Consider the following 12,214-nt stretch of genomic DNA (forward strand, 5'->3'; position numbering starts at 1 on the left):
TGTGCATAATCTCTTACATGATAAAATTCTAATTCTTCGCTAAATTTTCGTGTCAAATCATCACTAAAAGTTACAAGACTCAGAGGAATAGCATTGATCGATGTTGTTGGTAGCACCTCTAATTTTGACAAACGTTCTCTCCGTCTGAATAAAAAGCGCAAACCACTATCGATAGAGAGTTGACTCCTACTTCAGTACGTTTGCAATGAAAGCAATTCAAATTTATAAACCTTTCCTGAACAACTATAGAGGAATTTCTGCAAGCAGCTTACGCTTTTACTTTTGAAAAATGAAACTATTGAAAGTTTGTCTCAAGACAAATTATTTTTACTAGAATCAGTTTATTATCTGAAAATCAATTTTAATATAACAGATCATTTTCAAGCTAATTTATTCTAATAAAAAATGTTACATAATTCATAAGAACAATTCTTTCTGAGACAATATTATTTCAATAAAAGCTAGATTTACGCGTTTATCTAATTTATGCATTCATGTTTTATACCTCTGTGTAGCTGTCTTGATGTTGTTTATTGCGCATTGCTTACCGCTCCGACAGTTCGAGCGCTTAGGTAAGGTGGGTAAAGTGCCAAATGTGATTCATTGCGTGCAACAAGTGGAAAATCACCACGTTAAATTACTATACATAGCAATAATGCGGTTTATCTACTGTACGTTTACTGCACTAAAGCGACCCTGAGGTCGAAACAATGGCATCTCTATCTTTCTCTACTGTACGTCTACTGCACATATAACGGTATAAGGCACAATGTATACGTACAGTAGGTTTGTGTAAACAATGCATGCAACAGTATCTGTACCACAACATATAATTCATCTTACATCTTTAACCAGTTACAGCAATTTTTTTTGCTTATGTCACGCATAAACAAAATTAAGCTTTCAATTATTGTCAATAACCTAACCATGCCACACCAACCATCGACTTCCATTCCAGAGTATCCTTGTCCTTGTACTGAAACAAGTAGAAAGCTTATGACGACACTGTGACGTCATTTCGGACGTCACTATGTGGTGGTTAAGATATGCGTCATCTCAGACGTAACAAATTATTGCAGAAAATCTTTAAAATCGTCATGGTTCATTAACACTGTTATTGGAATATTTAACCAAAAAATATAAAAATGGTTGTAAAAGTTAAAAATTTTACTTAAAAATGTTAAATTTCTTCCTTGCTTTTTCTTAACAAATGCAATAACATGAAAGCTTCAGCGGAGTCTGCAGATGCACCAATTAGTCCAATGTCCCTGTCTTAGGTTGTATTTAATGTATTATCCTTCACATCTATTTAGTTTTTAAGTGTGTGAAAGAACTTTCATGACATTTCGAGTCCATCACTTAAAACAACATTTTTGCAGCTTAGCGAAAGAAACAAATTCTTCTACTGCTGGAAATGAATTTTCAACGATTCGTTGCAAGCAATTGTTTTCATATTTCCTAATATTCAAACAATTCGCGAACTTGGCTGCATGAATTTCTATAATTATGCTTTAAAGCGAAAAGGCCGCTTCGTTCAGGTGTGATTTTTGATGCAGGTACGCATTTTGAAAAATATTTGTAGAACATTCCCATTTTTGGGCATTGGTAGCAACCTGAGTTCAACACCTACCCGCACTATTTTTTGGTCTCCATCTTTAACAATGACGCGATATCGTGTAGCTCCCTCTACCGGCTCCCATTGAGAGAACGCACTCTCCGCTGTGACATTGGAAATTGTGATACTTCTGGTGGTAGGAAGTTCTATGACAAGAAAAATTCTTTAGCAGAAGCTGATTTATTACGTGATAAACAACTTTGTGAAGAGAGTTCAACTTCAAGTGGAAGCATTTTTGTGAACAAACATACCTGAAGGCCGAAACGGTGTGCACTATCTGCAGTTAAATATACAATATAAAACATGGCCTAAATTTAAAATCCAGACAAATTCAAGCAAAATAGAAAATGTAAAGTGCCTTAACTACTCCAACAAAATTCTTAAACATGTTTTTAAAGCGAAGCAACATATCAAAAAGGTTGTTTCGTTTCATCAAAATAACTAGCCTATCAGTAATTTTGAGCAGAAATTAAAATTAACAATTTATTACTTGACTAAGCTTTGATAGAGATGGAGATCTTCAAATGAAAGAAACCATCGAGGTACACGCGTGACACAAATTAGCGCACAAGTCGTTTTACAAGGTTAATGCAATAACATAAAGTTTGATGAAGTTTAATTTTCTACCATTGAATGTACATAAAAAAATTCGTAGTACTGCATCGACGCGTTATTAATTGCAGACATTTGTCGTGAAGCAAGATCGATCGCATAAACCGACTATGGTCTATGTCAGCTGCATTGCCTAGTCACGAGAGTCTTGAAGCGGTACTCGAAAGGGCGCTGGTTCGACACCGCTTAAGAGTATGCAGCTGTGGCAGGACACTTAAAGACATGCCTGAAGGTGGACACGAAGATTGGCTTCCTTGCCTTCCGGTCCACTTCCAAATCCAAATATTCAACCATTGGGTGTTAGCCTGGATACGACAAAAAATCAGAAATTATTATTTTGCTGTGGCCACTTACTGGTGAACTGGTCTTTCAACTGCATCTGGCTTGACGCTCGTTGGTTGAAAGCCTGCAGAGAGACTTGGTACCGAGTTGCGGGCTTCAAATTTCGAAAATAGACAAAGCTGTATGTTTGGTTTCCGTAATCTTTGAGTTGCTAATATTTGAAATAAAAAAAAACAACTTAAAACCTAATATTGTATGTATTTCTTGTTTGCTGTGAGTGAGTTCGTAAAACGCGCAAACTTGTTTTAAATGCTCGAAAATGTCTTGTGTATTTTTTCTTCTGTCGAGTCTTTTAAATTTAGTTGATACACCACAGATTGACACATTCCTTTGCAGGGGTGCATACTGAAAGGTACCACTTTCTGCATTGGCTAGTAAACTTAAGGCACACGATTTATTCTATGCATCGAAAATTATTTCACATGACTTACATAAGTTTCTCCGTCATCAGCAAACCCCTTTAGCACAACTGCATATTCCGCTGGGTAATCCAAGGGATCCCAGGATGCTTTGAAGAACGTGCTACTTCCATTGGTCAACTCAAAGTTGGCAGGCTTGTCCAACCCTGTGTGAGCAAAAATCATCAGTTGATTCACTAAGAATGAATAGCTTACATACCAAGCTAACCTCATTTGCGAAAGATTTTTAAGTTTAAGTTGGTAAACAATTTTAATCTTAAGATGTCATCTACTTGCCAAATTTTAAAAAGAAAACTGTTAAGAAAAATTAATTTATTTTTGTAAGTTATTACAAGGTACATGGTCGAGTTGCTGTTGGCCTATCAATTATGGTCAATTGGTCATGAGTTCGACTCCTGTCAAAAGATGCTTTTAAAATGTCAATGTTTGATAAAGTTTTAACATGACATTCACTTTTATTATTTGACAAACGAAACTGTTTATTACCGTGAATACATTTCGATCCATTGTTGTTTCGGCTTTTCTGTTTTCTCACCTACTGTATTTACACCAAAAAATATTTTCCGCTCAGTATAAACACAAACAAAGACTGACATCTTGTTTGGTATATTGTGTTAAACTTACTTATGGACATGCTGCTTACTTGTGACAAACTCTTCTATCGCTGGTTCACTTTTGTGGACGCCATTTTCTGCAATTATGCTGATTGTGTGAGCAGTCCCAGGGTCAAGCCCACTGATGATTGTAAATTCTTCTGCAATTCTTCCTGTCCCGCTGTTTCGCGGATTATCTGGATTGACTTCCACCTGTGACATTTCAATAGTGATATTCCATAAACGCTACAACTGTCATCATCATCATCGTTATGTTTTTTCGCTTCCGACCATCAAAACAAAAAAGCATTATCACTTGCCATAGCATAGCAGAGGTCTGGAAAAGGTAGAAGCGACAAAACGCGAACGTTCAAGTACGATCGAGTGTGAAATGTTACTAAATACTACAAGCATTTTGATGCAGTTGTTTGTCGTATCCGGGCTTTCCCGGAAGTTAAAGATTCAATTTATATAGATGGGAAATCGATGATGTTCACTTTTGCAATCACCCTCGAGCTGGCATTAAAAGAGTCACACGATTGTTATGGACAGTTGTGATAGCATCACAAAATGTCATCTACGTCATGGAGTCAAGCTTGTAACCAAAAAGACAAATAGAGAATCCTTTCCTGCAGCTCAATTCAGGCCATTCAAGAAATTTGAGGAATGGGTGAAAATGCAATATCTGCTTTGAGTAAAAGTTTTAGTACCAAAAAAACAAAACAAACGTTAAGGTCTCAAATCGTTGCATTCGCTTCTCAAAATGTAGAACCCCCATTGGGTACATAGGCTAAAAATAATTGGACAAGTGAGACATTAAGAAGTGATCATTCAATTGGTTGTTGTGTTGTCTGGAGTGAATGTTTTACTCCGATCACATCTTAGGTTATGTTCGGTGGGACGAAGGAAAGGATTTACATTAATTGAGTTGGAAGATAAAAAATCTTATGTCAACCTTCAAACAGGGAGTTCAATGTCTTGCCAAAACACAGCAAAGTGTTTTTATTTGTAGTTCAAGTGAAGGCGCTTAGAACATGCAATAAGTTGGATAATCCCACTCAAATAGCCAATCTAGACCATCGCGCTTCACCTTTTTTGTCAAGAAACTCCTGATTTATTTTTGGGTTTCTCACGGAGCCTCCCCCCCCCCCTTATCAAAAATTGAGATTAAAAAACAACGTTCATGTTGATGGCATAACAATGAACAAGAGACGCAACAACTATCGATGTTTCTTATTCGGTTATTGACTGCACTCAACTTCTTGTTTAACTAACTGGACGACTCAGGCTGTGAATGCGTTACGGTGACCTAACAATTCAGAATGACGCATCAATACACTAAAGCAAGAAATCAAATTTGCTTAAGAACGTGGAGCTCTCAATGATTCCCACTGCATGTTCCGCGGAACCCCTGCTGAAGAGCACTGACCAAGACAGAATGAAAACGTTGGGTTACGGCATTCGCACCAGAACGTCAAACCTTTTGACATTTAGCTATTCAAAGTCTACATAAGTTGAATCAATGTGGAATAGAATAGATTATCTGTCTGGGATTGATGATATCATAATTAATCAACAAAGCTTGATTGTTACAACACTTACAATGTAAGATACCGCCATTGGTGTAGGTATCCACGTGACTAAAGCTACCGATGACGTCAGATTGTAAGCAGGAATGGTGAGTCCTTCCACACTCCCAGGAACTGAAGGGAGGAAAAGTACAATCAGTTTGAATAATAAAAAGCAAATGAAGTTAACGTGGTTCCACATCCTGTTGGGTTTAGGTCAGTTACAACGTCGATCTCAAAGTTTTTTGGCCAGTTAGCTGCTTCAAGCGTCATATAGTCGTAGATCTTGTTCTAATGACTTATAGGCCTATCACTTTCTTAGGTACAAACTTTATGCAATATAACAGCTGATAAATAGAATAAATTAATTCACTTCAATGTAATTACATTTTTTAAAACTTTATCAGGCAACTTCTTTTATTAATTCATAAACGCTTTGACGTCAGGAACAATTTATATTTAACTTTAGAAAAAATTAGACTAAACAAGAATAACCTCATAAAATATGCATTATGACGTTTAATAAATAATCTTACCGTCCGAGCTTCCCTCGCACTTCCATGTCCCAGCCTCTGTAATAGAGCAAGTTTTTTTTTATCATGGTGACGCAACAAAGCATTATGTTCGCATTTTCACCACTAATTGTTTCTATCTTATAAGACAAAGAAGTTTTGGAAATGCTTCTGTGAAGGCACATATACATAAAACACGTTTCTATTTTTTTTTTGGAGTCTTGCAATTGTCTTCTCAGCTCACCAAAAAGTAGCCTATTAACTGTATTTCAGGTTTTTCAGATTTATAGATCTAACTTTTTCCATAATATTCTACTTCCGTATTCCATCTTCTGTCTTCCATACCGTGTACTATGTTGGTGTCTTCACAATTGGGTCACTTGCCTTCTTGATAAGCATGAAACACATGTTGGTTCTTCTTGTTGTAAGTAGGCTTACGCCGGATGGTTAAAGATTTTGATTCAATGAATGAAAAGGCAAAAAACCCAATCTTCATATCCACTTTTCAACAACTCTAACGGGTATTTTAATTCCCATTCTAAACTTCTTCATGCTTACTTCAAGCGGGCAAGCATAACTTTTTATCCGCTGCATAAGCATCCTTACCACACATCATCCTAAACATGGTTCCATTCATTTTTAAATATTTTTTATTTTTCAGCTAAACATTATGCATGTAAGCATCATTAATAAATAAAGAACATTCAAACGATTGCTTTCAAAACCCAGAGTTTAGACAGGGGTCACCAAACTTTTTTCTCTGAAGGCCGGATTGCTGCGAGGTTAACAGCTGCGGGCCGGATGCGAATTGCGAAAAGATATAGGCTACAACTATTTAGAATTTCTATTGACTTGAATTGAGCACAATAAATAACAAAGTCAGCGGTGGAATAGCAAAGTTGCGATGAAAATCGAAAGGTTGCTGGAAAAGTTATCCCCTGCTGTGATGCACTACAGGGCATCGTGCTCTTGAAAAAATATTACATCTTTCCAAATTTGACCTAGGCTGTCCCCATTTGTGGTTGCGTGTAGCTAACAGCAACGTCAGTCCTTTACAAAAAGTTTGGTAACTTTTTTCCTTAACAGTTGTAGTGCAGCTGTTATTTCCGCAGCACGTGGCGGGCCGGATGAAATCAGTTCGCGGCCGTAGTTTGGTGACCTCTGGTTTAAAGAGATAACCTGATTCAGGCCTTCAGCTTTGTCAGCTGGGTAAATGCTTTGCTATAGAAGCAGTCGAGTGTTCTCAATGAAAGTCAAACAAACGGGTGAAATTTTTTAAGCAAATGCGATTCCGCAGTCAACATAAAATGATTTTTAAGAATATTGTAAAAACGCCTGTTGTAAATGTATTTAATATCCAACATAACATGAAAAATCAAAGCTATTCCTTGAAGACTCCCAGTTTTTGCAAGAAAGAGAGCGGCTCTTGTAAGGCTGTTGTAGGCTGGCTTGTTGCAAACCACGTGCACCATTTTAGCGTATTTTGCTTGCAATTTTGCGGCAGAAAACGCAGCAAGATCTGAAAAAAGACTCACTTAAAGCAATACATTTTTCAAACATTGCTTTAACGTCTGCAGATGTGTTTCTCCAGGTTGGAATCGAGTATGTAATGACAGCTCAAAACAAAATCAACCCACTTGTGGAGAATGTGATTTCCTTCGGTTCGCTGCAGCCATTGTTGTTGTGCGCGATCACGTTTATGACGTAGGAAGAATCTGCTTCGAGATCGCGCAGGTCCACTGGGGGATTGTACACTTCATCGCTCTCCCCTCTGACGCAATCGGATTGTGGGCTAACGACACGAACCTCATACCTGAGCCAGAATTCATTATTAGCTTAGGTTTCCTGATCCAGTGGTTGAAATGCGCTGCTCTAATATTTACATTGATTTACATTTTTACATTGATTCAACGTCTGCAGACGTTGACTCAATGACGGATTTTGCTGACTGGGAAATAGGTGTTGTAGAACCTCGAACGATGTCATGCCAGTTCGTACTCAAAAGCTTGCACGCAATTTAGTCACTGGTACGTTGTTATCTCCACAGAAGTGAACTTTGGGAGGCATTCCTCTTGACCGTGCTGCAACTGTATACATCTAGAGCACATTTTAACGTATGTGCGTTGTGCACGTTGCTGAAAAATTTAGGTTGAGGCAAGGAAAAAAAAAATTACGCTTAGTTGTCCACCTTCAAGCAGTTATTCTTTAAACATGCGAATAAGTGAAACATTAAACAAACCATTCAGCTTGCTCCACGTCACTCCAGCTTATCGTAGCTGCGGTGGCGTATATTCTATCAGCAGTTGCAACATCAGGAGGAGGAAGATCTAGAAATGGATAAAAAAATCAAGATTAAAAAAAATGAATACTGACGTTTCTAACTATGCAATCGAATCTATTTGTATTTGTCAGCTTTTCAGGACCAGAAAGATTTTGTTAATTCATTTGAAAAAAATGCATAAAAAACGTCTAAACCATAATGTTTGAGAAGAAAGTTCGTAATTCGTTTTTTTTGTGACAAGCAATGTCACGATGTCTCTTGTTCTTCGGCCGATTAAGCCAAAACGCAATTATTCGAGTAAAATCTACAGTACTGTTTAAAAACAACCAGTAGAACTTGTTGGCAAAAATTTTACATTGTAACAAAAAATGGCAACACCGAGGCGATTGAGCCAAATCAATAGCCTACCTCCGTGCCAGGTTGCAAACTGTAAACTTTTCAGGTAATCCAAGTAAAAACAATGCAAGCAACCTTTCAAGTACATGTAGTTCCACACAAAGTGAAAATTACATGACTTTGAAACCCTTTTTTATTTTTACAAATAAATTGCCTAAAAAGGCAATATTAACTGCAAGCGGAAAACCAATAAATGAAAAGCAATTTTCAAGTAGATTATTGTTTGAAGACAGTGTCGATAGCGCATCTGGCAGTTAAAAATAAACGCCAACAAATCATACCAAAAAACAAAATAAATAAGTATTGCGTCATACCTTCGTCACAATTGTCGGCCGCACGTCGAAGCCTTTCGATTTTGTCATTGTATATGTCGTCATCGTCGTACAAATCGTACGAAAATGCGCTCGTCCAGATGACGTCACCAAAACATATAAGCAAGACACCCAAAAGTTTGAAAGAAGTCATTTACTTTCAAGAAGCTCTAGGCTGGAAAGATAGAATAAAACTAATAATGATGTAAACTTCTTAACTCTGGTCTTGTAAAATTCACATTTTGTTGTTTCTGCTTTTTTCTAGACCTCTGCTAGCCATTTCTTGTTTTTACTGTGATGGCCATAAATAAAAACAAACTAAAGAAAACTGAGTTTCTTTAAGTATTGTGTTGTTAGCAGTGGCGTACGAAGAAGGGAGCATTGGGCCATGGACCCTCCCAGGGCTCCCCCTCTTCAAAAATGTTGATGTTTTTAGCATTGTTGTGATTGTGTAGTCCAAAAATTATGTTTTTTTTAAGACAAATATTGCGTTATTCTTTTCCTTTGTTTTTAGTTTTCGTATTTCAAGACTGAATGTTAATTAAATGTTTTACAGACGGTCTTTTCATCACCAAATTATGCTCTAAAGACGGCCCTGTAAAATCTTTTTAACTCCATAGCCCTTTGCATTGTTATGTAGTCAAAAATGGGTCCCAACAGATTGTGGAGTCGGTCTGATGTTTTTTATCTGAATTTACAACTTACGGTCTGAAAAGATTTTAGACATCTTTAATTAAAAGTAGAGGCCCAGGCCCTCTAGTGCATTTCGTAGGAAAGGGGGTGTTCCAGACAATTGTTCACCAAATCAAACGTCATATAAAACCGTTCAGGTCTACTGAATCTTAGCGTATTACTTAATGGAATATTTCTAAAAAATGAGCAAATTGCACTATCGCTTGCAAGACCTGTAAAACATTGCAGCTGCAGCATAACATTACATCATCTTTAAATCTTTAATTACTTGAACAGGTGTAAGCCAAACTTGAACAGGTGTATGCCAAACTTGAACAGGTGTAAACCAAACTTGAACAGGTGCTTGAATAACTTATCATTGGTTATCATTATTACGTCACAGTAGCTGCCTGCGTGCGTTTGAGATATTGCAATGTATTCTTGTCATTCTTAAAATTGTTACTTGAGAGTTGGTCGCATATTTAACTGTTTTGCTTAGTGCTTGCCAGCTGGACGAAATTTCCGTCTTTATCCAAGTAATTTGCATTGTAGTGACAAGTTTAGTGGTGTATCGCGTTGCACTCCAATTTCGACAGCCTTGGGCTATTTTTACAGAAATACACTTTTTGAATAGACGTTTTCAAAAGGGTGTTTCTTTCGGTCATTGCATACAGACGAACGAATCCGCGAATCTTATGTTACAATTTTCCCACGAAGAGATTATGGTTTACCGTTGTGACCAGGGGGCGAAATGGTGCTTACACGGACCTGTAGGGTAGGCCTTCCTTTTCGCTATGTATGTTCAGAGAGCGATAATTTTTGTTCGATAATTGCAGTGCGCTGTAAAGCACCTGGTTCTCAGCTAAATGTAATATCTTGATTTGCAATCTAAACACAAATTCAAAGTTTTTTTAGAGCTTTGAAATTTATGATCTCTATACTTCACTTTTCCGATAGGTCAATAGATGAACACTGACCATCCGTCCGATACTTTGAACGGAGCAATAGCAAAACAAGTGACAGTTGTTCGATTCTGAGTGTGCGTGATGACGACTCTACGGCGAGAAGATTGTATTTACGACACCTAGAAAATGGGATGGTCTGCAAACCACATTTGGTGCAGACGAAATAAATTCTTGCCTTCTAATTTTGATGGAAACTGCGTAACATTAAGTCGAAATTGTTTTATACTTTCGAACATACGCGAATAAAACTAAGTAGGTAGCCTACACGGCATTTTACCATAAAATACTAAATAAACTAAATGTTTCAAATTATCATGTCGTCGCTTCGTTTTGCCTGCTTATGGTTCAACAAAGTTATCCCTCTCCTAGATTTAGATTTCTTCAACAAACTGACAACTTTCTGTCTCGTAAACCAGATGCTGTCTTAACTTTGCTGGCAACCCAAGCGATTGAAAAGTTTTGCACTTGATACAAATTTAATACCATTGTGGGCCTTAAAATTGATCACGCAAACTATGAGAACCGCAGCCATTAAGCTTATCATTCAGATTCGCAAATGACTTTCGTGAAACTAAAAATACATTTTTTGAAGAAACTGCAAACTAACCGACAGATGCTATGAAGCTGCTGGCCTTATGCAGGGCAGAGCCTAGTTCTCCTAAAATCTGGATGCCCAGTTGGTTAAACGGCCTGACTTTACAAACTTCAAGGTCAAGCGTCGCTGGTTCGACTCTCGGGGTGTGCGCTTGAGCAACGCGTTTTTGGACTGCTCTCCATTCAGCGGCACCTAATGGATGGAATAATTGACAGACAACACTCAACAATCGGAAACTATATTCTGTCGCTCTCAGTAATCGGGCCTGCGTCAGTGGTTCAAAGCCTCTACAAGTAGCGAAACTGTCAGGAATAAGCTCTCCAAAAAGCTTTCCTAGTCAGAGGGTAAAAATCAAAACCAATCTTCTTATTCCAAGAATACATTTTTTTTTATTTTGCAGCAAAACTTAAAAAGAGATTATCTTATCTTTTCAAAATAATCGAATTTTAATAAAAACGATGAACTGAACTTTCTGATAAAAAATCCATTATGAACAAGTCTTCGCTGATTCGAGAAATATTGAGCAAACTACACAAAATAATTTTGATTGGGCGAATCTATATTCTCGGACTGAGAAAACGTTTTTGGAAGTTTACTTTTGACAGTTCCGCATGCTTGGAGATGTAACATTGTGAAGTCACAATATTAGTAAAGCTGCAGATAGGAGGAGGGGGTTACTCAACTGCTTAGCTTTCTATGGAAAAAAACAGGTTTACTGCAATCGTAAATTTTTGCTACCATTGTTCAGAAACCGCTTGTTTGGCGCTTACCAGGTCGAACGCAAAACTAAAATTATGCTTTGTAATAACAAAAGTTAAGTTTTTCACTCGTAGACCTTTTTTCGAGTCTATCAATTATTGAAAATATTAAATTATTTAGAATAAGCACTCCTTTAAATAATGCATTAGAGCTTTTAATATCCGCCTATGTTAACGATGATACGTGAAGTGAATGAAAACATGCAGAAGACATTTCGATTATTACTTTACAAAGAACAAGAAATTTATTTGAAAAATTGCACAACAAGCATAAACGCGCGCTACTCCGGCACATACATTCAGGTAAATGACATCTACAGATGAATAAACCTTATTGGTTAAAAGTTAGTCAGAAAGCGGCTTGAGGCATGTTGTAACGGAATGAATGGACAGATGTATCAGGCAGTGGATGTCAACTTTGTCAAGTGCCAAAGATTTTCCCAATCGTGCCGCCATGCTGGGTAGTTTGAAACTGCATACCATGAAGATACAATCACTTTTCGACAAAGATATTGAGTTTGTACTTGATATAAAACGCTTCCAATCTGAATTCTAAGAACACACCACTCCGATGA

The 12,214-nt window shown here is 37.3% G+C and overlaps 1 protein-coding gene across 1 annotated transcript in view; it reads right to left on the reverse strand.

The window, feature by feature from the left end:
* LOC145779688 (uncharacterized) overlaps positions 1–8,803 on the reverse strand; it is an 87,229-nt gene extending 78,426 nt beyond the window's left edge. Inside the window, exons 1-9 of the mRNA XM_082591324.1 lie at positions 8,653–8,803; positions 7,901–7,988; positions 7,299–7,474; positions 5,686–5,721; positions 5,184–5,284; positions 3,632–3,794; positions 3,001–3,134; positions 2,582–2,720; positions 1,631–1,761 (exon numbers count right to left, since the gene is read on the reverse strand). Of these exons, the coding sequence (XP_082447450.1) occupies positions 1,631–1,761; positions 2,582–2,720; positions 3,001–3,134; positions 3,632–3,794; positions 5,184–5,284; positions 5,686–5,721; positions 7,299–7,474; positions 7,901–7,988; positions 8,653–8,803 (1,119 nt within the window). The remainder of the gene's footprint in view (positions 1–1,630; positions 1,762–2,581; positions 2,721–3,000; positions 3,135–3,631; positions 3,795–5,183; positions 5,285–5,685; positions 5,722–7,298; positions 7,475–7,900; positions 7,989–8,652) is intronic.
* Between the last annotated feature and the right edge of the window lie 3,411 nt (positions 8,804–12,214).

Source organism: Aplidium turbinatum, chromosome 11 (genome assembly GCF_918807975.1).
Source record: "Aplidium turbinatum chromosome 11, kaAplTurb1.1, whole genome shotgun sequence".
Lineage (NCBI taxonomy): Eukaryota > Metazoa > Chordata > Ascidiacea > Aplousobranchia > Polyclinidae > Aplidium > Aplidium turbinatum.